This window comes from Crotalus tigris, unplaced genomic scaffold, assembly GCF_016545835.1.
Source record: "Crotalus tigris isolate CLP2741 ecotype Arizona unplaced genomic scaffold, ASM1654583v1 scf7180000019173.45859301935:6455823, whole genome shotgun sequence".
Taxonomy (NCBI): Eukaryota; Metazoa; Chordata; class Lepidosauria; order Squamata; family Viperidae; genus Crotalus; species Crotalus tigris.
Genome location: NW_024097414.1, coordinates 764,661 through 792,658, shown reverse-complemented (window position 1 = coordinate 792,658; position 27,998 = coordinate 764,661). Strand labels below are relative to the sequence as shown.

Sequence of the window (27,998 nt, the reverse complement as noted above, 5' to 3'; positions counted from 1 at the left end):
ATCTATCCCACTCCTGCCCAGGCCCCCACAGGCACCCTTGACGCGAATGATGTGGAGCTGGCCACACCCACCCAGTAGGCCACACCCACTCCATCCACACCCACCCAGTAGGCTGCACCCACCCTGGCCACACCCACCCAGCCCCCTGAGGGCAACCGCAATGCTGATGCGGCCCTCAATGAAATTGAGTTTGACACCCCTGTCCTAAAGGAAGAAGGATTCTCCCTAGGAGAAATTCGTAGGGGATTTTTTTGTTGCTGTCGTCGTCGTCCTTCGCGGAGGAAGAGAAACCGAATTATCATAATCGTCATTACTTCAGGTGCTTTAGGCAAAAAAAGAGAAAAGGGTGGGAGAAAAAGTTGCCGTTAACTGTTTGCAGATGTAGTAATGCTCAAAAGCCATGGGAAGAAAACAAATCAATTCAGGCACAATTCAGTTATATTTTAAATGTGCACCATTTAAAGATAGAGATGTAGCAGGAGAGGCAGAGCCTGGGAGCGGAGTCAAGAGAGGAATCAGCCTGGGATCATTATGTTCCCACAAGCAGCCCAAGTTCAACTCCTCTTGAATTCTGTTGACTCTTAACTAGCACAAATTTATAGTGCTGACTGTTAGTTGACTAGATTCTTATGTATAGATTTGAGCAATAAATCAACTTAACTGGAACTTAACATTTGGTCCTGATTCTTTGTGTCTGGGAAGAGGCACGCTAATACATTTTTTTTAAAAGGACAGTGCTGTAAAAAATATCACTTCCCAGACCATAATTTAAGGATGAGCAGGCCTTTTTTCTGCTGGGGTTGCATTCTTTCAGGGGTAATTTATTGGGGACCCCTATGGGCTAAAGCAAGCAGGAGTAGGTGAGATCCTTAAACAACAACAAAAAAAACAACTGATCAGTGTAATTCTAGTTTTACCCAGTTGTAAAAACGGTGTGGTTTGTGATTTTCACTGTGTTCTTTTTTTAACATACATGTTCAAAATATATTTTTTTGCTGTTCCTCTCATTTCTGTTTCTTTTTCTTTTTTAATTTCTGCTAACCGATAGTTGTTATTTTGGAAAGACTCTGTCTATAAACCTTATGTAAGTCATTTTTAACGTGACTTTTCTCTTTATTCATTAGTTTCGTTGGGCCGGGTTTTCCCTCTTCCTTGTCCGCATCCATCCTTTGCTATTTTCTAAAAAAATAAAACTTGCGTCGTTGTCTGGGAAAAATGTCCCCCCCAAATCTTCACTTCATTTTTGGCGAGACTGTAGTGACGGTGCAGGATTTTATCTGAAATGCCTTCCAGTTTAGCACATCTTGAAAACGAAGAGAAGGGCTGATTCCAGTTCTCAATGTGGGCATAGCATGTGAAAATGTTTCCATGTTGCTGTTGTGCATTAAGCCCCTATCCTGAGAATGACACAAGCTGTCTTCTCTTTAATGTCTGTCACTGTCAAGAATTTGAGATGTTCACATGGAAGGGATCAGAGCTAGTGTCAGCGAGAGCCAGTTAAGGTACCTGGCTGGGAGATTGTGAGTTCTAGTCCTGCCTTAGGCACAAAGCCAGCTGGGTGATCTTGAGCCAATTCTTCCCTCTCAGCCCTAGGAAGCAGGCAATGGCAAGGCGCATCTGAAATCTTGCCAAGAAAACTGCAGGGACACGTCCAGGCGGTCGCCGGGAATCCACACGGATGCTAAGTATCACTCACTCACACACATCACACACACAAACACACACGCACACACATATCAGCATTGTGTCACAAGAATGCAATGATGCGATGGATGTTTAATCTGCTTCCTTTAGTCTTGATGATGATTATAAATCGGCTAAGCATAGCCCCACATGCTATCTTAGTGTACTGTACTTCTGAGTACCGTTAGCTCATCCTTATCACATAATAAAAATAATGGATGACTTAATAGTTTATTCAATTCACTGGAGCCTGCCTTTTCTTCCACGTTTTATGCCGTCTCAGGCATTATTCTAGGCGAGGCCCACCCATCCCCACCCTTCTGTTTAAGCAATTAGAACAACACGATGGGTCTTCAAGTCATAAATGGTTTGTTCAAAATGTTCCGTTATTAGACATTTAAGATGCAAGAAGCTACTTTATTAAAAGGAAGAGGACTCCTGCTCCAAAATGTTAAGACAGGAAAAAGTTGATTTCTGCTACTCTGTGCCCAATGACTTGAAGATAAAACCTTCCATTTGAAAAGTAAACTATTTGGAAGAAAAACTTGGAAAAAAAAAACCAATCGTTTGATGGCGGAGGGGAGTTGTACTGAGAAAATGGTTTGAATATCAAGTTGCTGCTTCTTTTGAAATATCAGTGTTGAGTGATAAATATTATTTATTGATCTAGAACAGGTTGTTGCTATCACATATAGCAGAATATCAGAATTGGAAGGGACCTTGGAGGTCTTCTAGTCCAACCTCCTGGTCAAGCAAGAGACCCTATTCCATTTCAGACAAATGGCTGTCCAGTCTCTTTTTAAAAGTCTCCAGTGATGGAGCACCTACAACTTCTGAAGGCAATTGTTCTCACTGTCAGGAAATTTCTCCTTAGTTCTAGGTTGCTTCTCTCCTTGATTAATTTCCATTCATTGTTCCTTTTCCTGTCTTCAGGTGCTTCGGAAAATAGGTTTCCCCCCTTTTCTTTGTGGCCTTTAGGTATTGCAACACTGCTATCATGTCACTCCCTAGTCCAGGGGTCCCCAACCCCTGGTCTGTGGACCAGTACCGGGCCGCAGCATGCCAGCAACCGGTCCACACAAACAAAGAAAAACCCATCCACAGGATGCAGGCAACCCAGAAAACCACACACCCTCCGGTCCGTGGAAAAATCTCTCTCCATGTAACCGGTCCCTGGTGCCCAAAAGGTTGGGGACCTCTGTCCTAGTCCTTCTTTTCATTAGACTAGACATGTCCAATTCCTGCAACTGTTTTTCATAACTTTCTCTCTCCCTCCTTCCCTCTCTCTCTCTCTCTCTCTCTCTCACACACACACACACACACACATCACAAATATTTTGCTTGCCATGTGTGTAATTAGTACTTTCTTTTTAGCCGGAAGCTGAAAAAAAGGATGAGGCAGAACCCGGCAGGGTTCCGCTGCATCAGATGGTAGCTAGAAGACCGATGAGAGATTTCATTGGGCTGGAAGAGTGTGACAAGATGACTTGCGAAGCTATGCTTAACTTCAGCTTCTACCTAACCATTGGAGACATGGATGAGGCCTTCAAGTCTATCAAACTCATCAAAAGGTAGGGTGGTTTTGGGTTTTCTCTCCTCCCCGTCCCCCCCCCTTATTTCTCATTTTCTCTAGTGTGATGTCATGATTATTGGAGAAAAAAGGGATTAACTGACCTCAGATTGGTGGCGTTAATTGATCTTAGACTGGCGGTGTTACTGGCGTTGCTACGAAAGCTGCATTTATTTGCCTTTTATTTCATTGTTTCCTTTTGTGTTTCGCTTGTTGTGAAACACATTTTTTTTAGTTCCGTCAGGTCAACTAGACAAGACAATCAACTCTACAGGAAGACTAAGTCTATACTGAGATAAGATATTATAAATAGAATTTGGCAAGTCCATTTGTGGTTTCCCTCCCATCTTTTCTATATACCAGTGAATCAAGGAGACGTTTTCCTGAGCTGCTTCGGAATAGGTTTTGCAGATTTTAAAGAATGTTTTGGTCCTCTTTGCCTAGATACTGGGACTTGTATATTTCTGTTATTCTCCACCCACAGCAAGGTTCTCCTAGGATTGCAAATAGACCTGATACAAGAGGTTTGACTAATGAAAGCTAATTGTTGGGATATTTATTATATGAGCAGCTAGGTTGTCCAATAATATTCAGCCAAAGGTATCAGAATTTTTAAAATTACAATAGGGGACAGAATAACAAGAGTTGGAAGGGACCTTGGAGGTCTTCTAGTCCAACCCCTTGCTCAAGCAGGAAACCCTCTACCATTTCAGACAAATGGTTGTCCAATCTCTTCTAAAAAACCTCCAGTGATGGAGCACCCATAACTTCTGGAGGCCAGCTGTTCCACTGATTAATTGTTCTCACTGTCAGGAAGTTTCTCCTTAGTTCTAGGTTGCTTCTCTCCTTGATTAGTTTCCATCCTTTGTTTCTTGTTCTCCCTTCAAGTGCTTTGGAAAATAGGTTGATCCAACCTATTGCCTGATCATCAAGCTTCTTATAGCTTGAAATTCATGTCCTTATGTACCAATTTCCATTCACCCTGAAAAGCCATGTAACTAATTTCTAAAGATAGCCTATTAATTCTCCCCCCTCATGAGTTTCCTGGAGTAGGAGCTAGGCAAGTCTTTTCTGTGGCAACCCCCAAAATATATAAATATAAAACCTCCTTACTTTTGCCTTTTTTATTCTTTAAAGGCAAATCTACCATTTCAACTTCATTACTATGTCTAAGACAAACACAGGGAATTCAACTCTTACAGTGGAATCGGGGGCAGAACCATTTGATTTTAATTTCACATTATAATGATGGTTATTGCAATATTAGCAGAAATAATACATCTTAAATATTCTAGTATTTAAAGTCTTTTTGTAAATGGCAGTTAATAAGAGCACATTTTATGTTCAGCAGCTATAGAAATTTGCTAGAAAGCAAGGCAGGTAAGTTGAAATGAAGTTCACTTTTTGATTAAAGGATAGGTCAATTTAGTCCCAGCAAGATAGTTTTCTAAATCTGAAAAAGACTAGAGGCGTGCTTTGAAGTGGGATGTAAACTCTAGAACATAAGTACACTGTGATTTGAATTTTCTTATCCTAATTTGCATGTTTTATAGGACTAAACTTACTGAGAGGTAGAATATACTGTAGCTAAGAAAATTTATATCAACATTAAGGTGTCCAAAGGATTATATTGGTAGCTGTTTTACCTATAATTTCAATCGTAATTGTCCACATCCATTGTCTAGGTATTTTCTACAATACGTAGTGCGAAAGATGTCAAAGTACTTCGTAAATGTTGCACATATTCTTATATTACTTTTCGTCTAATAGCAGGTTTTTGTCCTCTAAACAGTTGAGTAACCTAAGGAGGAAAAATGCAATTGTTACACATCCAGAACAGAAATAATTCCTCAAGAACTGCAGGTGTCATATAAAGTTTAAGCTTCTGGGTTTGTATTGTTTAGGTTAGGTAGCTTATTAAAGCTTAGGTACAGAGTGATATACCTGTTTAATGTCTTTTATTTGGCGTCATATTAAGTCATACTATGAAATTCAAGAGCTAGCTTCATTATTCCCTTTCTGAAGAAAACAAGGATGGGAAGCGGAAAGCCAAAGCAAAGTTTTGAAGCAGTTATATTACAAAAGTCTCTAAGAAAGAGACATTAAATATTTAGGTCAATAGCCTCATCATCCAATCCTTTTTTTTCCCCCTCCGTCCTTACCTCTATAGTATCATTCTTCACGGGTTAAATATTTTGCTAAATGTTTTATCAAAGCCAAACATAGCTGGGCATATCAGGGATCTAGTCATCCGACAGAAATTTCTGATGGATTATTTTTCCCCCCCTTGGGTAAATAAGGAGTAAATTCTTGTCTCCCATAAATTTAGTAAGCTGGTCTTCCCACCTCATCAAAGCATCTTCTGAAGCTGCACTGGCTTGATTCTATATTTCAGTACAGGTAGAGGGCTCGACTTACAACAGTTCATTTAGTGACGATTCAGAGTTACAACGGCACTGAAAAATGTGACTTGGGACTATTTTTCACAATTACGACTCTGCAGAACCCCTATGATTTACATGATCAAAATTCAGACGCTTGGCAACCGGTTCATATTTATGACGGTTGTTGTATCCCAAGGTCCCGTGATCCCATTTTGCGACTTTCTGACAAAACAATGTCAATGGGAGAAGACAGATTCACTTAACAGCCGGGTTGCTAACTTACCAACAGCAGCGATTCACTTTACAGCCGTGGAAAGAAAGGTTGTAAAATGGGGCAAAACTGACTGAACAACTTTTCTCACTTAACAACAATGAAATTTTAGACTCGTGGTCGTAAGTCAAGGACTACTTGTATCTCTTTTGGCTAAAGCACTCAGGCAGAAAAGCTACACTTTAGCACCAAATTTAAAAAAAAAAAAAAGGCCAGCATTCAATGTTTGATTTAAAAAATTGCTAAGGCTGATAGAAAGAGAAAAGCCCAATATTTTTGATGTGGATAATGCAGCTATCGTGAAGGATGGCAGCCCTAGAATGGAGCTCTTTATCAAGAGCTAAGTGGCGTGGAAATGTTTCTGCAAAATTGGCTTTAAAGACAATAAGCCTGAAATCTTAAATATTTCATGCTCGGTTAAAAGACATTTCTGCCAAGCCTTCCAAACACTACAATTATCCTGGTTGTCTTTGATTTTGAAGCTTTTGTTTTGCTGTAAGAATAATTGTTCCAGCCAGATTCGGTGCCTCTCAAATTTTGCATATATATATATGTAGGTCTTTGGTTATTCAGGTTTTCTCCCGCGTAAAATTGGAAGTGTCTTGGCGACGTTTCGACGAAGTCCCATTCGTCATCTTCAGGCTGGTGTTTTCAGCTTCATTGCTCCTCGAAGCACGAAGCTGAAAACATCAGCCTGAAGATGACGAATGGGACTTCGTCGAAATGTCGCCAAGACACTTCCAATTTTACGCAGGAGAAAACCCGAATAACCAAAGACCTACATACAAACACCCGCGAAAACCTCAGAAAATATATAAGTGAACAGAGAAATTTGTGGTTTTAAATTATATCGCCCATGTATAGAAAGCAGTCAGGTGGTTATTTTTTTTTTTGATCCGCCTGTGGTAGTTGAATCATCTCCCTCTTCCCATCTACGTGTTCTCAGCACGGGGACTCGACGTAGTCGTTCTCCAGCCCACGCCGAAAGCGAGCGGTCAGCGTGCGGCTAATCACAATGACTTTGGGCGCCATGCAGTCCTCCCGACGGTGAAGGATGTTCCAGATCAGGATGGCTGCAGCCAATGTGGCTAAGAGACACGCCCCAATGTTCAGATAGCAAGACCAGGACAAGCTGGTGTAGGGTCCGATACGATAGAAAGTCACCAGACCAATGACCAGAACAAAACCTGAAAGAAAATGAAATTGGAAAATTCACGTTAAATAATATTCCCAAGATGTCAACGTCCAGGAGGGACAAATGTTTTGCATGAAGGACAGGACTTTCAAAGACCCCCAAGAGGCTAAGCACAATAATAATCTGCTTCTTTTCTTCCAAGGTGTAGATCAAAAGTGATTATTTAAATTACTCCATTCTAAATGAGGTTAAGCTCTAGGCCAGGCCTGTCCAGCTCTCGGCCCTGAACAGCTTAGTAATGCGACCTCACAAGATACAGTAAAAAATAAAAAAAAATAAAGGAAGTTTGTTATTTATATATATTTATATGTTATATAGCATATATGTTATGTTATCGTTTCACAGTGTTTTACAGCCTTCCCTAAGCACTTTACAGAGTCAGCCTATTGCCCTCAACAATCTGGATCCTCATTTTACCGACCTCAGAAGGATGGAAGGCTGAGTCAACAAGATTGAACTGCTGGCAGTGGGCAGAGTTAGCCTGCAACATTGCATTGTAACCACTGTGCCACCACGGCTCTTATATATTGTATATTCGGGGCAAACAATTCCTCTTCAGTCGTGGTGGGCGAGGCAAGCCAAAAAGCTGGACACCCAAACTCTTCTAGGCATTATTCAACGAGGAGGCCAACTGCATCTTCTCTGTGTCCAGAATAGTTGAACACACAATGGAGTACAGATGGATGCAGTTATGTTCATTCCCTTTAGAAATACTTGGGGGGGAGGGAAATTCTGTGGTTGTCTATATCCACCATCTGCACCACATATACTCGTTGTGTTGGTTGGGAGAAAAATTATATTTCCCATAGATGTTATTGTGCTTTCATGATTTCATAAATCAGATGCAATCTTTCTAGAAGCTGGCACAACAGAGTATGCCCTTCATCTCTTTGCTGGGTCATATTAAGCAAAATAATGTGGATACAATTCTGTGGACATGTGGGCATATTTCTACAAGTTAGGCTTGTTGTTATTAGCTGCGAAGTCGTGTCCGACCCATCGCAACCCCATGGACAACGTTCCTCCAGGCCTTCCTGTCCTCTACCATCTTCTGGAGTCCATTGAAGCTCACGCCTACTGCTTCAGTGACTCCATCCAGCCACCTCCTTCTCTGTCGTCCCCTTCTCTTGCCCTCAATCTTTCCCAGCATCAGGCTCTTCTCCAGTGAGTTCTTTCTTCTCATTAGGTGGCCAAAGTACTTGAGTTTCAACTTCAGGATCTGGCCTTCTAAAGAGCAGTCAGGGTTGATCTCCTCTAGGACTGACTGGTTTGATCGCCTTGCAGTCCAGGGGACTCACAGGAGTCTTCTCCAGCACCACAAGTTAGGCTATCTGAATGCATATCTGCATGTATGCATTTCATTTTTTTAATAACATTTCTTAGCCACTCCAGCGATATGCATTGCACGTTGCACATGATTTGAACGCTGCCAGCGCAACAGATTGTTTCTCACCCAAGGACCTGACGGATCAAAGTTAATTTACTAAGTCACAAAGGAGGTTTCTCACCCCAACAGCCCACCCCCCCGTGTTTGTGATTCAGGAGGCCAAAAAATTAAGTCTGAGAAGCTTTCCAGGAAAGATGGTAGAAGCGCGGATATTTCTAAATGGGAAAATACATCCATCAATTTCGCCTGGGAAATTCCTTTATCTGGAGGTGGATTTCCTCCTGCGACATGGCAGGAAAGAGTCCGGTTTTCAAAGTGCAGCAATGTTTTGCTTTTCTTAACGCGGCGTTCTCCCACCGGGTCTTGAAGATCTTTATGAACACGAAGCATTATCCCAGCACCGTTTCCTTCTTCGTGTGTATCCTAAATATCCGGTTATTCTTGCTTCGCCGTTGAGGAAACTGAGGTGAGGAGATTTGTCTAGCCATGCAGGAAACCGATCAAGGGGTCAGAAGTAGAATCCGAAACATCTTGACCCAGAAGGTTGTGTGAAGAACCACATAAAAAAACTGTCCTACTTTCCATTCAGGCAGGTGTCAACACAGCTTCTGGTGTGTCTCTTGACGGGTCTCTTGCAACACCGCCCTGGTCCTCTTGGTCTCTACTCCACCCTGCTCGGTCCAAGTTAATGAGCTTTTGGATGGAAGTAATTTATAGGCCTAATTAGCCTAACAAGAACAATATACAAAGAAGCAAGTAGGCCTTGTATAATAGGAAAAAAAAACCCAGCTTCCCTCTTCTCTCATAAACACTTCCTTAACCACCACAACAGAAGGGAATTCACACAGACAAAAGGGCCTCTTTGCAAAAGGAGGCTAGGATAAACAAAAGGGTGGTAAACAGACATAAAGATCTACAGATACCATTTCCGTTAGGATTGTGGGCAAGGACAGGTCAGGACTGGCTGTCTCCACTTTTCGGCGTGTCTCCTCCTTTGTGCATCCGTGGCCCGGCTTGCGAGCCTTCTGTGACAAAAAATCTATTCTTGGGCACAAGATGATATAAGATAAAGCAAGCCAGTTCAAGTGTAATTATTACTCATAAGGATGGGCCGTCTGGGCTGCTCCAGATACACCCGACCGATTTCCCAGCTTGTTTAAATCTCCTCTGCAGTGTGGTTGCTTTGGATATTTCTTGGAAGGAAAAGGCTAATAATCCAAAATAAAAATTGCTGGTTGGGAATGCTAGCAAGCCCAAAAGGTACGTGCTAGGTTAGAACATAGAATAACAAGAGTTGGAAGGGACCTTGGAGGTAATAATAATAATAATAATAATAATAATAATAATAATAATAATAGTAGTAGTAGTAGTAGTAGTAGTAGTAGTAGTAGTAGTAGTAGTAGTAATAAAGTTGGAAGGGGTCTTGGAGGTCATCTAGTCCAACCCCCTGCTCAGGCAGGTAACCCTATACCATTTTGGACAAATGGCTGTCCAGTTTCTTCTTAAAAACTTCCAGCGTTGGAGCATTCACCGCTTCTGGAGGCAGGCTGTTCCACTGATTAATTGTTCTAACTGTCAGGAAGTTTCTTCTTAGTTCTAGCTTGCTTCTCTCCTTGATGAGTTTCCATCTGTTGCTTCTTGTCCTGCCTTCAGGCGCTTTGGAGAATAGCTTGACTCCCTCTTTGTGGCAACCCCTCAGATATTGGAATACTGCTATCATGTCCCCCCTCGTCCTTCTCTTCATTAAACTAGACATATCCAATTCCAGCAGCCGTTCCTTATACGTTTTAGCCTCCAGTCCTCTAATCATCTTTGTTGCTCTTCTCTGTACTCTTTCTAGAGTCTCAACATCTTTTTTACATCGTGGTAACCAAAACTGGATGCAGTATTCCAAGTGTGGCCTTATCAAGGCATTGTAAAGTGGTATTAATACTTCACGTGATCTTGATTCTATCCCTCTGTTAATGCAGCCCAACACTGTGTTGGTCTTTTTGGCAGCTGCAACACACGGCTGGCTCATATTTAAGTGATTGTCCACTAGGACTCCGAGATCCGAGATCTTCTAGTCTAACCCGCTGCTCAAGCAGGAGATCCTATACCATTTCAGACAAATGGCTGTCCAGTCTTTTTGAAAGCCTCCAGTGATGGAGCACCCACAACTTCTGGAGGGGCAAGTTGTTCCTCTGATTAATTGTTCTCACCATTAGGAAATGGGAGAAAGGAGCTCTGGAAACAGTTGGGCAAGATGAACACCAGAGCTCTTCTTTTTCTTTAAATTTCATTTCTCTCTACTTTGATGAAGGCCAAAGTTTTCATCTCTCGTTCTGCAACCTTAAAAACACGCAGGCTTTGAGGGTGTCCAGCCACTGTGTTCTTGGACAACCTGGTTTCCTTTTACCACTAACCCTTCCAAACAGAATGGCTTTCTCCAGTGAATCGCCCCCATGCAGTCCTGCGATTTTGGATTAAGTGTAACGGTCCACATGCCTCTGTCACACTGGCCAGTTCAGTTACCGTAACTGCCCCTCTTTTTTAAAGATCTTCATACTTGGGGACCTTCTTCTTGAACTGGGAGGTTGCTTTCGATGGTATGAGCAGATGCAGCAGTCCAAGTCGCTGAACGTCTCCATCAGTCTTTCATATGTTAATATAACGTGAATCTCTCCCAGGAGGAACCTCCTAGGAACGTTAGCTCGAAGCTCTCTCTGCAAAAAGCCACTTTCAGTTTCCCCACCCTCCTTTTCCAAAGCAAACAGCCCTTTCCTGTAAGGTGTGTGGCTGTCCAGTCCTGGAACTGCCAGGGCAACAGTACTTCCGTCCCTCTTTCCTTCCTCTCAGCTTCCTAAAGTTGTATTTTGCTAGGGTTCTCTTTTGTTTTGTTTTTTTTTCCAAAAAGGATGCACCTCTCTCTAGGACAGACCCAGGTGGCTCAAGTCAAAGTGAGGCAGGGCTGGGAGCCATTATGTCCGTGTGATGGGGAGGGCTGACCCATCAGGCTTGCTTGCCAGGGTCAGAGTTTTGTTTGGGGTATTTGAGGTAGGTTGGCTGAAACATGTGGCTTTCTTGCTAACATGTCTTCTCTTTCGACATATGATGACCAGTTGTAAGGTCCTGCAGACTAGGAAGCTAGGATGAAAATAAATCAATACGTGTACTTTATATCATTGATCTGAGAGGCTTGCTATTATGACAACACTCTAATTTTTGTTGTTGTTAATTTTGGAATTATTATTATTATTATTTTTTTAAAAAAAAAGAGTTAAAGTTTCCAGAGTCATTGGAACACATCTGTAGGTAAGAGAATATTCAGGGTCCTTGGTGCTCTCTCAGCTTGGTGGTTTTCTTGCAGATGTTTCATTACCAAACTAGGTAACATCATCAGTGCCAGTGATATAATCTACTTGAGTAATGAGTCGTGGTGGCTCAAGTGGTTAGAATGCAGTATTGCAGGCTGACTCTGTCCACAGCCAGGAGCTCGATCCTGACCGGCATAAGGTTGACTCAGCCTTCCATCCTTCCGAGATCAGTAAAATGAGAACCCAGATTGTCGGAGAGGGGGCATAGGCTGACTCTGTAAACCACTTAGAGAGTAGGGGGGAATCAAACTTTTGAGTCATGTAGCATTTTTTAGAGAGTAAAAGAATAATGGAATAACAGCGTTGGAAGGGACCTTGGAGGTCTTCTAGTCCAACCCCCTGCTCAGGCAGGAAACCCTACACCATTTCAGACAAATGGTTGTCCAATCTCTTCTTAAAAACTTCCAGTGTTGATATGTTTTGCACGTGGTTGCTCCCATTCAGGCTCATCAGAGTTTGCCATACTGCGATTCATTTTCCAAAGGCTGCTTCAGAGGGTGCAAAGATTAAAAAAAAACAAGGTGCCCCGTTGTGTTCTGGATTCACAAAGCTGTGGTTCTGGAAAACAAAACCGCTTTGCCAAGTTGTAGACACGGGTTGTATTCATACCCTTAGCTCAAGACCCTGCTGCTTAGTGAAAACCTGGCCTTTGCTTTTTATCCATGTAAGATGCAGAGGTGGCCAAGGGATTTATTTTCTTTCCTTCTTTTTTTTTTTTTTTGTTCCTTCACTCGGATAAAAGGCAAGCTAATATGTGAATATCTTCATTCTGCATCTTAAAAGACGGATTTGAAAATCCAGGCGCTCTGAGTAGCGTACGGAATACATTACTGTAGTTTATCTTCTTCGTTCTGTCCAATAAACATCTCTCAGATGTGGATATTGAACAGACGGGCAAAACATTCCAGCATTGGCCCCATCAGAATAGAAAGAAAAGCTGCCCAAAGAGTTGAATTTGAAGGTAAGCAAATTGTACATATTGGAGGCTTAACTTCCTTTGCTTGGATCAGGTGTTTTTTTTTTTTTTACACCAGATTGCTGTTCAGTTGCTAAGTCATGTCCGACTCTTTGTGACCCCGTGGACCATAGCATGCCAGGCCCCCTTGTCCTCTATTGCCCCCCCCCCTGAATTTGCCCAAATTCATGTTCATTGCACTGATGACAATATCTAACCGTCTCATACTCAGCTGTCCTCTCCTTTGTCTTCCTTCTTTCCCAACCTCAGAGTCTTTTCCAATGAGTCTTCTTTTCCCATTCGGTGGCCAAAGTATTTGAACTTCAGTATCTGTCTTTCCAAAGGACAGACAGGGTCCATTTCCTTCAGGGTTAGGGTTAGGGTTAGGGTAGGGTTAGGGTTGACCGATCACATCTCCTTGCAGTCCAAGGGACTCTCAAGAGTCTTAGCCAACACCACAATTCAAAAGCATCAATCCTTTGGCACTTAGGCCAGCACCATCAGCAAGGTTCAGTATCTGGAAACATTTATTCTCTGCTGTCGGTTGAGGTTCAGCTCCCGAGGCCTTTAATGTATATAAGGCTTACAAAAATGCTTTGAACAAAACTCCCTTGACACTTGGCTATGAACCTGTTTTGCCAGTCTGCTATTGTTTGTTATCAAAAATAAAAATAAATAAAGTTGGTGGGAAGAGTGGAGTTTGGTACCTCCGGTGGTGATGTATGCCTTTCCCCCCTGTCACCTTTGTCTTCTGTTCCCTTCGTTGTTTTTCACACTTCAAGCTTTCAATCAGAGGGCTCACAGTGGCCGCTCTTCATAGCATTGCATGAAAAATTCCAACCTCAATCTCTCTCTCTCTCTCTCTCTCTTCCTCTCTCTCTTCTCCTCTCTCTTTCTTTCTCTCTTCTCTCCCTCTCTCTCTCTCTCTCTCTTTCTCCTCTCTCTCTCTCTCCTCTCTGTTTCTCTCTCTTCCTCTCTCTGTTCTCTCTCTCTCTCTCCTCTGTTCTCTCTTTTCCTCTCTTTCTTTCTTCTCTCCCTCTCTCTCTCTTTCTCCTCTTTATCTCTCCTCTCTGTTTCTCTCTCTTCCTCTCTCTCTTCTCTCTCTCTCTTCCTCTCTCTGTTCTCTCTCTCTTCCCTCTCTCTGTTCTCTCTCTCTCTCTCTTCCTCTCTCTCTTCTCTCTCTCTTTCTTTCTCTCTTCTCTCTCCCCCCTCTCTCTCCCCCTCTCTCTCTTTCTCTCTCTCTCTTCCCCCTCCCCCTTTCCACTCCCAGTGCTGAGGATTTCAAGGTTCAGCTTGCATAACAGGTAACAGCAGGCATTTCCTTCTCCTGTGTCGGGAAATCCTGGCGCCCTTCTGTCTCTCTCTGACTGTGTTTAAAACAGACTGTAGCCTAGGGGGGAAAAAAAATCCCTAATCTAAAATTAGCCACTGTGATAGAAGAAAGGCACACGGCCGCCCTCTTGTACTGTTTGTCAATGAAACAACAAATCTCAAGCGGGCCAAAATGCATTTCCTCTTGGCGAAAAACAGAGGAGAGCAGAGCTCGGACAATGGGCAGGCAGGCCGAGCTGTTGGAAGAGAAGCTCAGGCTGCTTTGGATGGGAAGGAGGAGGGAAATGCAATCAGGATTTCTAGGAACAGAGAATAACCGAGTTGGAAGGGACCTCAGAGGTCTTCTAGTCCAACCTCCTGCTCAGGCAGGAGACCTATATCATTCTGGCCAAATGGCTGTCCAATGTTTTCTTAAAAACCTGATGGGTTAATCGTGTAATAGGAGCAGTACAGGCAGTTCTCGACCACAATGGAGCCCCAATTTTTTTGTTGCTAAGCAAGACAGTTGTTAAGTGGGCTTGCTCCCCATTTTACGACCTTTCTTGCCACTGTTGTTAAGCGAATTGCTGCAGTTGTGAAGTTAGTAACAAGTTTGTTAAGCGAATCTGGCTTCCCCATTGACTTTGCTTGTCAGGAGATTACCGGATCACATGCAACCGTCATAAATAGGACAAAGAGAGAAAGAGAGAGAGAGAAAAGAGAGAGAGGAGAGAGAGAGAGACAAAGAGAGAAGAGAGAGGAAAGAGAGAGAAGAGAGAAGAGAGAGAGAAGAGAGAGGAAAGAGAGAGAGAGAGAGAGAGAGAGAGAGAGAGAGAGAGAGAGAGAGAGAGAGAGAATAGCATCATAGCATGATTGGTGCTCACAGCAACCAAGAATCTTGAAAGAAGAAAAAAAAAGATTCTTGGCCACCGATTCTTATGGGGAATTCCATCTTTCCCTTTAAGTTTTCCCATCCCTCTATTTTTATGTTTGAGTGGAGACGGAACAGGCCGTCTTTTCTACGCCAGCACCGGATGTCGTTACGGAAGGGATTCCTACCAACTTGTAGGAATGCCTGCACCCAATTGGAAAAGGTTTTGAACGGGGACCCCTTGGCGCTTCTCCCAGGTGAGGCAGTTTTCCTACTTTTGCAACTGACGGTACTCACTGGCAAGCTGGAACACAGCAGCGATGGCTTCTTCCCACCACTGGGTATCCTGGGAAATAATGGGCAGCTCTACCAATCCCAACACGAAGAGGAGCTGACCGGCTGTCAAGGCCACGGTGGCAATCAAATTGCAGGCACGCATCATGTCAAATTGCACTGCGGGGGGGGGGAACAATTGTGAGACAGAAACCTGTTAGTTAGCAGGAACAGGACTCTCCCATTTTCTTTTTTTAACTCAACACAAAGTGGCACCAAAGGATGCTCTAAAAATCAGGACTTGGATACACACAGTTGTTGTTGTTAGTTGCGAAGTCGTGTCCGACCTATCGCGACCCCATGGACAACGTTCCTCCAGGCCTTCCTGTCCTCTACCATCTTCTGGAGTCCATTTAAGCTCATGCCTACTGCTTCAGCCCCCTCATTCTCTGTCGTCCCCTTCTTCTCTTTATTTATTTATTTATTTATTTATTTATTTATGAGACTTATATACCGCTTTAAGTGCAAGCTCTCTCTAAGCGGTGTACACCAGTAAGCAATGTATATATATATATATTTACATTGCCCCTAACAATCTGGGTCCTCATTTTACCGACCCCGGAAGGATGGAAGGCTGAGTCAACCTTGAGCCGGTGAGATTTGAACCGCTGACCTGCTGAACACAGTCAGCTAAAGTGGCCTGCAGTACTGCACCCTAACTGCTGCGCCACCTCGGCTCCTCTTGCCCTTCATCTTTCAGATACACAGTATATAAGGTGAAAAATGCCTCTAACACTTAGAGATTTTTTTTTCCTGGTGTTTTGGGAAGGTACTGCATAGAGATCATCTTCCTTAATCCATCAGTATATTAGTTTGAGAGGCATTTGAGTCCCTTGTCTATTGCAATGCTCCTGGCTATAGTAGAATACAGGTGGTCCTTAACTTGCAATCATTCATTTAGTGACCGTGTAAAATTAGAATGGCACTGCAAAAAGTGACTTACAACTATTTTTCACACTTGCAACCTTTGCGGCGTCCGCAGGATCATGGGATGAAAATTCAGAGCGTTGGCAGCTGTCTCATACTTACGACCGTTGCAGCGTCCCAGAGTCGCGTGATCCCCTTTTGTGACTTTCCGACGAGCAGAGTCCATCGGGAAGCCAGATTCTCTGGACAACCGGGTTACTAACTTAACTGCAGTGGTTCACTTAACAACAAGAGAGGCCACAAAGGTTGTAAAAATGGGGCAAAACCCGTTGAACGACTGTCTTGCTTAGCAATGAAAACTTTGGGTTCAGCTGTGATTGTGAGTCAAGGATTATACCACTTTACAAGGCCTTGGTAAGGCCACACTTGGAATACGGCATCCAGTTTTGGTCACCACGATGTAAAAAAGATGTTGAGACTCTAGAAAGAGTCTAAGGGGAGGGGAATCCAGATTTTGGCTTCGACCATGTACCTGCCCATCTATGCAACTTGAATAAAGATTCTTTAAGGTAAACAATGCCTCAAAGTTCTTTGAAGAGTTTCATCTGTTGGAACCATGACATTAAGCCAAAATCTCCAAACTTTCCAAACTATCTAGTGGTCCCGAGCTCCAGTCGCTGTCCCTAGACTTGGGGGATAAGCTGACAAAGATTTGGGGAAGATTTCATCATGGAGGAAGTTCTTGGAAGAGTTTCATCTGTTGGAACCATGATATTTGCCTTATGAAAAAAGCATCTTCGGGATTGACGAAGGGTGTAACTCAGTCTAAAGGGACTTGCTATAAATGAAAATATCCCCCAAAATAGAGGAGAAAAATAAAAGAAGAGTTACGCCGAGATATTGAGCATATTCCCTATTGCTCTGATCAATTTCCCCAGCTACTTTTGACCCTCTGTCACAGTCGCTACACCTTTAATAGAGAATCATGCTAAGCAGAGGTGAAAGTTACTATAACATCAATAGACTGGCTATCACTCTGGTTACTCTCTAGAAAACAAAAAAATCTAAAGAGAACCCAAAGGGTGACGTTGAGAAATTCTTATTTAACTTTGTCAGCCTCATAAACCTCTCAGAACTTCAAGCATTCTTCACACCAGACAATTATTCTCGGTAAGCATCATTCATTTTCAGCAAGTGCAATGTCAGCTACTGAAGCTGAAGCTCCAATACTTTGTCCACTTAATGAGAAGTGAGGACTCTTTGGAGGAAGACCCCGATGATGGGAAAGATAGAAGGCAAAAGGAGAAGGGGACGTCAGAGGTTGAGAGGAATAGATAATGTCCTCAACGCAATGAACGTGAATTTGGACAAACTCTGGGAGAAGCGGAGGGCAGGCATGCGGTGGTCCATGGGACCTTGAAGAGTCAAACACAACTTTCCAACTGAACAACAATAACAAAAATATCATCCAACAGAGGCGTTTTTTTACTTCCTAAAAGGCCCAGTTGTACTTTTGGGAGTCCTCTCCATGCCTTGAAAAAACATGAACATGCAATCTCCGAAGGATAATTGTTGTTGTTGTTGTTAGTTGCAAAGTCGTGCCCGACCCATCACGACCCTATGGACAGCGTTTCTCAAGGCCTCCCTGTCCTCTACCATCTTCTGGAGTCCCTTTAAGCTCATGCCTACTGCTTCAGTGACTCCATCCAGCCACCTCATTTTCCGTCGTCCCCTTCTTCTATTGCCCTCCATCTTTCCCAGCATTAGGCTCTTCTCCAGTGAGTCCTTCCTTCTCATAATACTTGGGTTTATTTTGAAAAGGAGAGACTTGTAAAGCAAACTTCCAGGCATTGTTCCAGAGCTTGGACATCTCCTGTCTGAAATACCACACGTGCATTTCTTTTTTTCATCATTTTTATCCCTCATGTTGCTCGCGGTTTGGACTTCAGAGGCTAATTTAAGAAATTGGAAGTTGACGGAATGCATCATCTATAGCCATCTATAAATGAATCATCTGCAGTCATTCATAACGAAGGGAGGAATCGTTTCACATAGCAATTGTTTTGAAACAAAATCATTGGTACCCCGTCACCTGTTTTCACAATCCATGCATTATTTGAGTGATATTTCGTTGTATAGTTTGATCATCAAGGGGCTGTCCTAAAGGGGGAATTTTATTTTATTTCTAGAAATAACATCATGTACCTTGATACCGCTTATATGGATATACCGAGGCTCTTAACGTGAGAACAGTGGCAGCTGATTTCTAGGCCGAAACAGCATCGGGCTCCTAAATCAGTCAGCCTATGTTCCTGACCTAAATTGGCTTTTCCCACAAGAGGAAAGAGTATATGTATGCAGTGCTTGAACATGAGCCAGGAATGTGTAAACATGGAGACACCACACCAAGAGTTATCAGATTTCAGTGGTCCTATCAATTGAATGAATCACCTAATCTGCCGTATCAAATCCTCTGTTTCCAGAGGGCTTGTGCAGATGGCTCTCGCTTTCTAATTGGAATACCGGGAAAGACAATCAATACGCTGTTAAAAGATATTGGAGAGGCAGCGCGGCATAGCGGTTAAGGCTTTGGACCGGGAATGGCAAGACTAATTTTAATTCTCCCTCAGTCATGGAGGCTCACTGTTTTTCAGCCTACCGTGCCGCCAGAATGGTTGTTGCGGGGAAAAACAAGAGGAGAGGCTGTGACGTTCGTTGCTTTGCACTATGGTGCTGGAAAAGACTCCTGTGAGTCCCCTGGACTGCAAGGCGATCAAAGCGGTCAGTCCTAGAGGAGATCTATCCCGACTGCTCTTTAGAAGGCCAGATCCTGAAGTTGAAACTCAAGTACTTTGGCCACCTAATGAGAAGGAAGAACTCACTGGAGAAGAGCCTGATGCTGGGAAAGATGGAGGGCAAGAGAAGAAGGGGACGACAGGGAATGAGATGGCTGGATGGAGCCCCTGAAGCAGCAGGCGTGAGCTTAAATGGACTCCAGAAGATGGCAGAGGACAGGAAGGCCTGGAGGAATGTTGTCCATGGAGTCGCGATGGGTCAGACATGACTTCGCAACTAACAACAATAACAACAACACAGGTGTCTTTGACTTACGGCCATAATTGAGCCAAAATTTTCTGTTGCTAAGTGAGACAGTAGTTAAGTGATCTTTGCTCCATTGTACAATCCTTCTTTGCCCTAGTTCTTAAGTGAATCAGTGCTGTTGTTAAGATGATAACACGGTTGTTAAGTGATCCTGGCTTCCCATTAACTTGGCTTGTTAGGAGGTTGCAAAAGGTGAGCACATGAGCCCGGGACACTGCGACTGTCATAAATATGAGTCAGTTGCCAAGCATCCAAATTTTGATCATGGGGATGCTGCAATGGTCATAAGTGTGAAAAACGATTGTAAGTCTCTTTTTTTCAGTGCTGTTGTAACTTCGAACAGTCACCCAACAAATGGCTGGAAGTCCAGGACTAACTGTACATTTAATAACCAACAAATTAGACATCTTTCCTTGACGTTCTCCTCTCCAACAGACCACTCTCCCCACAGCTTTTTCATGCAATGTCACAAGGAAGTGATATTTTTAAAAGTCTCAAATAGGTCACGTAAGCAGTGTCTGAAATTAAGCTGGGACTTCGGCGGCAATCATGCATGGTCCTAAATTGTGGCTTGTGTAACCGTGGCTCGTTGAATGAAACAGAACCGTCTGGGTTCGCCCAATAGTTCAACCACAAGCCAAGTTCAAAAAGCAAAGATGGGTGACTTCACCACAACACTCTAAGCCAAAGATAAACAAGCCATGTCATGGCTTAGATTAAGCCACGCGAAGTAGGTATTGACGAAGAGCAAAAGACGAGCTACTTAAATCTGGGCTCCTTCAAAGCTAGGCCTTTGCAGGAGGAGAACTTTGGTTCTCTGAAAGTTGGTTTCTTCCTTTTTGGTCTAAGAAGACATGAACCTCCAACAGTCTGACATTTTGGATAATTCCTCCGGGTTTGCTTTTTTTTTTTGGCCTGGCTGTTTTCCAAAGTCTCTGAGACATGGCTAATAAATCCCAACATTATCTCTGGTCTGCTGCCTCTGTAAACATCTCTTTCTTTCCCATTCCCACACAGAGCTGCTCTGCCTTTGGCCTGGCTCTCTCCCCCCCCCCAAACTTCATCTGGGAAATGTATTTCTGTAAATCATATAATTCAACTGGACAGGTGTTTATATTTAGCACTCCCAGCAGATCACGTAGTCCCTCTTCGCTTCGGACCACTCCCCTCTACTTGAACGCTTGACCCAAAGAGCTATAATAAGGCCCGGCCTGTGTTGCTGCACCTCCTTGCCCAGCCTGTAGGAAACAAGCTTTCTACCGCCTGCTTCTTTCCTCTGTCTTTGAAAGAGACTTTCACGCCCTTGGCTCCTGGACCCTTTTTATCACGCCTCTGCTGCTACTGCTTGCAAAACTGTCCCCAGTACTCTTGTAGTTTTGGGCTGTGAATAGGATTCCTTTGCAACCACAGCCATCGGTCTGAGCACATCACTCACTGCAAGAGTGTCTAGAGCAGTGGTTCTCAACCTGTGGGTCGGGACCCCATTTGGGGTCGAACGACCATTTCACGGGGGTCGCCAAACAACGCCCTTTTCCTTAGCTGTGCTACTCCCTTTTATTCTATTGGCTTTTGAAAGCCAATAGAATAGACTCTCTTGAATAGAGTCTAATTCTATTGGCTTTCGAAAGCCAATAGGAATTGTCCAGGCTGTCTCTGCCCTGCTGAGCCCGCCAAAAGTCCCATTCTGCAAACGTTGCTGCACCAGTTGAGTAGTCCTCGACTTACGACCTGTTGAGTAGTCCTCGACTTACGACCGGTTGGGGGGTCACGGCATTAAAAAGGTTGAGAACCACTGGTCTAGAGTACCAGTCTTTGGACAGCCACCACTTATTCATGACCACTAGGAAAGCTCTGGAGAAAATAAGCAACAAAGAAAAGAAAACCACCAACGAGCAGCAAAGATGATCTGGGGGCTGGAGGCTAAAACGTACGAAGAATGTCTATGGAGATTTTCAATCCTCCGGATCATAGTTATCCCAAAGGCGCTTTTTCACAAGGCAACTGGACTTCCTTGCTTTGCTTTGAAGAATATTCCACTTCTCCTCCACTCAGAGCTGAAGAAGCTTCTTGGATGAGAAGCAAAACATCTTCAAAGAAAAAAAACAAGAAAGTCCAGTTGCCTTGTGAAAAAGCACCTTTGGGATAGGAAGAACGGTTACAAGAATTGGGTCTGTCTAGTTTAATAAAAAGAAGGGCTCGGGGTGACGTGATAGCAGTCTTCCAATATCTAAGGGGCTGTCACAAAGAAGAGGGGGGGGGTCAACCTCTTCTCCAAGGCACCTGAAGGCAAGAAGCAAGGGATGGAAATTAAATCAAGAAGAGAAGCAACCTGGAATTAAGGAGGAACTTTCTGATAGTTAGAACAATTCATCAGTGGAATGGTTTGGCTTCAGGCATTGTGGGTGCTTCATCACTAGAGGTTTTTAAGAAGAGACTAGACAGCCATTTGTCTGGGATAGTATAGGGTCTCTGCCTGAGCAGGGGATTGGACTAGAAGACCTCCAAGCTCTCTTCCAACTCTCTTCCGTTCATTGTTTGTCCAATTTACAGGTCGTCCTTGACTTACAGCTACAGCTGAGCCCCAAATTTTTGTTGCTAAATGAGACTAATGGGATTTGTAAACTGCCTGGATAGCTTCTGCACGAGATTGTCCATGCAACAGACAGCTCTGGTTTTGAGAAGCAGTAAGCCTGGCTTAGTTGCCGTAGTCACACTGCTCCAGACCGATCGTGGCACAAAAACATGAACTTTTATTAACTTATAGAAACCGTCAAAAATAAGGAAAAGATGAGGCGTTGAAAGTTCTCTCTCTTAGAACAGGGCTCTCCAAACTTGGCCGCTTTAAGACTTGTGGATTTCAACTTGGCATGGCTGGCCAAGGAATTCTGGGAGTTGAAGTCAACAAGTCTTAAAGTTGCCAGGTTTGGAGACACACACATACCCCCATCTTAGAAAAACGAGCAAGATCTCATCAAAGTTTATGAAATAACTGGCCAAACGTAGGAGAAAAAGAGGCATTTCCCTCACCATTACCTAACTGAATGCTCTGGAGAAGTTCCAATTCCAGTGCCTGGACTGCAGATCCGAGATGGATGCACATTGTGTTTGAAATTCACTATCTCAAAATATGATGTGTCTTCTAGCTCAGAAGGCTTGAGAAGGAGAAGAGTCGATTTTGTGAAGTTAGAGCTTTCCTGTCCAGACGCAGTAATAAGCTACCAAATAGTGGTTCTTGCAAAGCAGTAACTGAGAAAAAGCTGTCATTTCCCCCTGGTTTCTGTGGAGCCTGGTAGGACATTATGGGATGCAGAATAATGGATGAAATTGACTCTTAAAATGTTCCAGCGGCGTCCATTTTCCTCTTCTTTTCCACGATCAACCGCAGACCAAAAGCCAACTATTCTTCACTCTAATCATCTTCACATTCTCTTTAATTGCTGTGATAGAAAACAGCTTTCTCTGGCTAATTTCTCTGGGTTGTAGCTAATCCTTCTGTTTATAAAAAAAAATCATTCAGTAAAGGCACACATGCTTCTCCAACAATATTGGCAATTCTTGAGTAGAATTGTTGGATTCTTGAGTTGAGAGGCTGGCCGTGCGCCAGTCATTCTAATGGGGCCATAATCAGGATAGAAGAATTTTTCCAGCCACGAGAACTAACCAAAAACTACAAAAATAGTGATCTCTCTCTCTTTTACCTCTCTCTCTTCTTTCTTTTCTCTCTCTCTCTCTCTCATCTTTCTCTCCTCTTTCTTTCTCCTCTCTTTTCTCTCTCCTCTCTCTTTTCTCTCTCTTTCCTCTCTTCTCTCTCTCTCTTTCTCTCTTCTCTCTCTCTTCTTTCTCTCTCTTCTCTCTCCTCTCTCTCTCTCTTCTTTCTCTCTATTCTTTCTCTCTCTTCTCTTTTTCTCTTTCTCTTCTCTCTTTCTTTCTCTCTCTTTCTCTCTCTCCTCCCTCTCTCTCTCTCCTCTTTTTCTCTCTTCTCTCTCTCTCTCCTCTCTCTCTCTCGTATTTCTGTTGCTAAGCAAGACAGTTCTTGGGTGAATTTTGCCTCGTTTTAAGACTTTTCTTGCCACAGTTATTCATGAATCTGGCTTCCCCGTTGACTTCGCTTGCCAGCAGGTTGCAAAAAGGGGACCTGTCACATGACCCCAGGACACTGCAACTGTCATAAATACATGTCAGTTGCCAAGACATCTAGATGCCCTCAGCTTCATCCTGACTAGCTCTAAAGCAGGTCTCTTGCTGTTTTGCAACCAGTGGGTTTCCATAACATATCCTTTCTTCTGAGCTACTTTCATACTTCACTGGGTCAATCAAGAAACTATTTGGTAAGGACAAGATTAGCAGCATTAAAGTGGAATGTGAGAACTCACAAGACTATACTTTTTTTTTAATCCCCCTGCGGTTAATTTTTGGCAGTTTTTTTGCATTTTAGAAAGGATCTCGGTCTTTGCTGAATATTAGTGTCTCGTGGCTTTAATGTATTTAGGAAACACCTAATTAAAAGCAAAAATGGGTCTGAGGGCCAGATTTCCAGTGATTGAGAAATTGATATCCTACCAAAAAAAGCAACACGTGAAGATTGCAGAGCTTCTTCTGATCACCGCATCCTGCTTTTCTTGAGAGAGAGTATGTGAACTCTTATCGATAGACATGTTTTCAGAATATGCAGTGGCAAATGTCTACACAATTCCGTAAACATACTTTTCTTCTCTTTTCTGCATTTTCTTGCTCTGGAGAACTAGCCAAAATCTCTAGGCACAGAGGCGGCCTCGTTTTTTTCACTGCTACTTTGGGCGACTCAAATCATTCCCCTCCTCAAATATCAAACAATATCACATTTGTACGATTATTTTATATTCTGGGATGAATTCTGACCCCAATGAGCACCAGTCCGAGATTGTGTTCGGATGAAAGAGCTGTGTGGTCAAGAGCGGAATCAGAGCTGTCTAAAAAAAAAGCAAAACCACATAGCAGAGAATTCTATCTCTGAAACATATTTGACCGTTATATTCTGGAAGGAAACTTGGAGGGATCCACTTCCTAGATTTAGTAAGGTCTGTTTGGGAAACAGGTGGGATGAGGTGGGGTGGGAAATTCCCAGGTAGCTCCCAGGTAGCAGATGACAAGGAGGGGATAGAATCAAGAGGGATAGAATCAAGATCACGTGAAGGGTTAATACCACTTTACAAGGCCTTGGTAAGGCCACCCTTGGAATACTGCATCCAGTTTTGGTCGCCACGATGTAAAAAAGAGGCTGAGACTCTAGAAAGAGTGCAGAGAAGAGCCACAAAGATGATCAGGGGACTGGAGGCTAAAACATATAAGGAACGGTTGCTGGAATTGGGAATGTCTAGTTTAATGAAGAGAAGGACGAGGGGGGACATGATAGCAGTCTTTCAATATCTCAGGGGCTGCCCCAAAGAAGAGGGAGTCAAGCTATTCTCCAAAGTGCCTGAAGGCAGGACAAGAAGCAACAGATGGAAATTCATCAAGGAGAGAAGCAAGCTAGAACTAAGGAGAAACTTCCTGACAGAACAATGGAATAGCTTGTCTCCTGTAGTTGCACTGGAAAGAGTCCAGAGAAGAGCAGCAAAGAGGATCAGGGGACTGGAGGCTAAAACATATAATGAACGGTTGTGGGAATTGGGTACGTCTAATTTAATGAAGAGAAGGACGAGGGGGGACACAAGGAAGAGGGAGTCAAGCTGTGAAAGGATGTCCTAAATTTTTGGGGAAGGATAGTCAGCGAGGAGCAGGCATTACTGGCTGAAATGGAGCAAAGAATTCGACTTGCTGGAAAGAAACTTCCTATATTGCTCTTTGAATAGGCTTCCCTAGACATTTTCCTCACCCCTTCCCACCCCTTGCCAAGTATTGCCACCTAGTGAACTGGAAATAGCACAACAAAAGGTCAAACTTCCCGTGTCATGGAGCTGAGTGTAGTTGTTCTCCAGTTTTTCCTTTTTAAAAAATAAATAAATAAATAAGGTACAGTCGAGAAGGCTGTAGCCTGCAGCAGATTTACAAAAGGAAAGAGATCAAGAGGGAAGAGTTTCATAACTGGTTGTTCTCTGTCATTCCCCCCCCCCCCGCAAAAATGACCCCTTTTATCCTCTCCCACCAGGAAGATTTTGCCAGGAGAAATCTTCCATCACGTTTGGTTTGTTTTTTTAACCAAGAGGTTGGACTGGGGGTGTGAACCCCACGGTTCCCGTCTTAACAGTGCCATATTTGGATTGCAAGCCTAAAATGAAACAGCCAACCTCACCGCGATGAAGGATTAAGGATCATTTAGTCCAGTGCTTCTCAACCTTGTCGACTTTAAGGGGTGTGGACTTCAGCTCCCAGAATTCCCAAGCCAGCATGCTTGGGGAATTCTGGGAGCCAGAGTCCCAGTAGTATCTTAAAGTTGACAAGGTTGAGAAACAGTGTCTAATCCAATCCTTGGATCAGTGCAGGGATCAGCTACTACAGCAAATCCTCTGTTAAAGCTTTTGCTGATGGCTTTAAATCAAAATAGATGCTTGCAAACTGGTTCATTTTATCTAGCTTTGAATACCGCATTCACTCTGCCTCCTGTATCTTCTGTGTCTTTCTCCATCTCTTGTAGCCCAACTGTGTTATTTTTCTGGACCCGACCTCTCTTCATTAGCTCCCCGAGTATCTTTCTTGCTTCACTGAAGCTTCTTCTGAAGAGAGAGAAAAGCCTATGGCCCTCAGCCCTTTCCAGACCGAGCCCCGATGGAGCAAATATTTCACAGTCCGCCTTTTAGTTTTTCAGGTGCAAAGTTTTTAGCAAAGTGTGCTGCATAGCAGACCCAGCGTCTTTGGAGATGCTCAGTCATGATTGTCCCAAAGGTGCATTTCCCAAAAGCAACTGGACTGTCTTGGGTTGTTGGGTTTTTGTTTTGTTTTTGTGCCTTGAAAACGTTTCACTTCTCATCCGACAAGCTGCTTCTTCAGTTCTTCAGAAGCAAAATGTTTTCAAGAAAGAAAAAAAAAACCACTCAAGAAAATCCAGTCGCCTTTGAGAAAAGCACCTATGGGACGTGCCTCACGGACCACTTGTAAGACCGAGTCGAGAATGACAAATGCGAAACGAGACTTACGTTTGACAGTATTTCGGGACTCCTGAAAGCCAGCGGGCTCTGAACCCCAGCCCAGGGCTTCGCATTCATGCTCCACCCCTTGCCCATGCTTGGCACCTGCGCCCACACCTCCTTTGCCCTTCTCTGCCAGCCAGCACATCTTCCACAGCCCCACGCTGCGTTTACGCCCATCCTCCAAGGTCTGGTACACCCAGTTGGGACTAAAGGCAGCCGCATTGTTGAGAATCAGGGACACCAGCGCTACCAACACGGCTGTGGCTATCAGTTTCTGGACTGTCATATCTGACGGTCACCCAACGCCGGCAGCCACTCTTGGGAGAAGATCCAAGCGTCCCCAAATCAGCTGCAGGACATTGAATTGGGTCTGTCGGTGGAAGGGCAGGTGCAGGAGCGCGTTAGGAATGGCTAGAGTACATCGCCATTCATTCTCAAAGTCAGCTGCTGGGAAGTTTCTGGCCGCACAAAGACCCACGAGGCAGAGAGGAGAAATCCATGTGCAAAAGAAGGCAAGAGCGAGGCTTCCAGATTGCTCGTTCGTCCTCAGGGCTTGCTTTATCCACCTTCCTCCCCTTTGAGTAGGACCAAGCTGGTGGAGAGTTGGAAGTTGAGGAGGCGCATTCTTTCCGACACCCAATTTGCAAAGGGTCCGACGACCGTAGGCAATGGCTACGGGGATGGAGTGGTGTTCTCGGACAGCCGAGGCCCAAAATGCCTCTTGAAGGCTGTCCGTCCCTTCAGCCTTCTGGCGCGCAGATGTGGGAAGGAGCTGGGCCCTGCATGAGAGGTGTCAAGACCCCAGAAACGCTTTTGCCGTCACCCGAATTTCTCAGAACGACTCCAGGAGGGTCCTCGGCTTCAGCGCTTTGTGCCAAAGCCAATCCCCAAGAAAGAGAGATGAAAGGCTTGCATCCCCAAGGAAGAGTCCTGCCAAGCTGCAGAGTGTGTATTCCCAGGGATTCTTCTCCACCGCTGCTTGCTCTTCCCTCCCCGATGACGGAGCCCGCACACTGCCGGAGCAGGAAAACAGAATCCTTGCTGCAAGGAAGTTTTTTCTCTCTCCCCCCCCCCTCCTCTCCTATCTGTCCATGAAAAGGAAACGGTTGTTTGCGCGGCTGGTTTTGGTGAAACCGCAGGGCGTAGCCGATTGCAACCAACCGACAGGGCCACTGCCACGGCCCTCTCCGATGTGAACAGGATGTGTTTCCTGAAAGGAAAAGTCAAAGACAGACTTCTAAAGTCCCGTCTCTTTCTCTCCCCACTCCCAGCCACCCTCCCTCCCTCCCGCCTCATTCCATGGCTGTCCTGCTCTTCCCCTCCTGGGCTTCCCAGAGAGAGGGGTTCATTCGGCAATACTCTGCCAGGAAGAATTGTTAGGATAATATTGTGTGGTGGTTAAAAAAACAACAAAACCTCTCAAGGATCTCATGGAAGGAAATAAATCCTCTGTGTGTGTGTGTGTGTGTGTGTGTGTGTGTGTGTGTGTCCTTGGTTGTTTTTTCTCGCAGACGTTTCATTACCAAAGTAGGTAACGTCATCACTGCTAGAAGGGAATGGGGTTTGCAGAGAGGAGGAAGGAGAGAAACAGGAGGAGGAGGAGGAGG

At 44.0% G+C, this 27,998-nt stretch overlaps 2 protein-coding genes across 2 annotated transcripts in view; one reads left to right on the top strand and one right to left on the bottom strand.

Moving 5' to 3' along the window:
• IFT140 (intraflagellar transport 140) overlaps positions 1-27,998 on the top strand; it is a 62,184-nt gene that overhangs the window by 18,647 nt on the left and 15,539 nt on the right. The window contains exon 18 of the mRNA XM_039360720.1: positions 3,058-3,254. Within this exon, the coding sequence (XP_039216654.1) occupies positions 3,058-3,254 (197 nt within the window). The remainder of the gene's footprint in view (positions 1-3,057; positions 3,255-27,998) is intronic.
• Positions 6,791-27,580, bottom strand: TMEM204 (transmembrane protein 204). Its single transcript, XM_039360727.1, has 3 exons — positions 26,398-27,580; positions 15,281-15,436; positions 6,791-7,095 (listed from the first exon to the last, which is right to left on the bottom strand). Exons 1-3 carry the CDS (start codon positions 26,675-26,677, stop codon positions 6,851-6,853), a joined length of 681 nt encoding a protein of 226 aa, XP_039216661.1. The 5' UTR covers positions 26,678-27,580; the 3' UTR covers positions 6,791-6,850.

Bases quoted from the DNA above. Each gene is read 5' to 3' on its own strand.
- TMEM204 (XM_039360727.1), bottom strand. From the start codon at position 26,677: ATGACAGTCCAGAAACTGATAGCCACAGCCGTGTTGGTAGCGCTGGTG. The intron at 15,437-26,397 runs GTAAGTCTCGTT...CCCCCCCCGCAG, and splicing joins GTCCCGAAATACTGTCAAAC to TGCAATTTGACATGATGCGT. The intron at 7,096-15,280 runs GTGAGTACCGTC...ATTTTCTTTCAG, and splicing joins TGCTGTGTTCCAGCTTGCCA to GTTTTGTTCTGGTCATTGGT.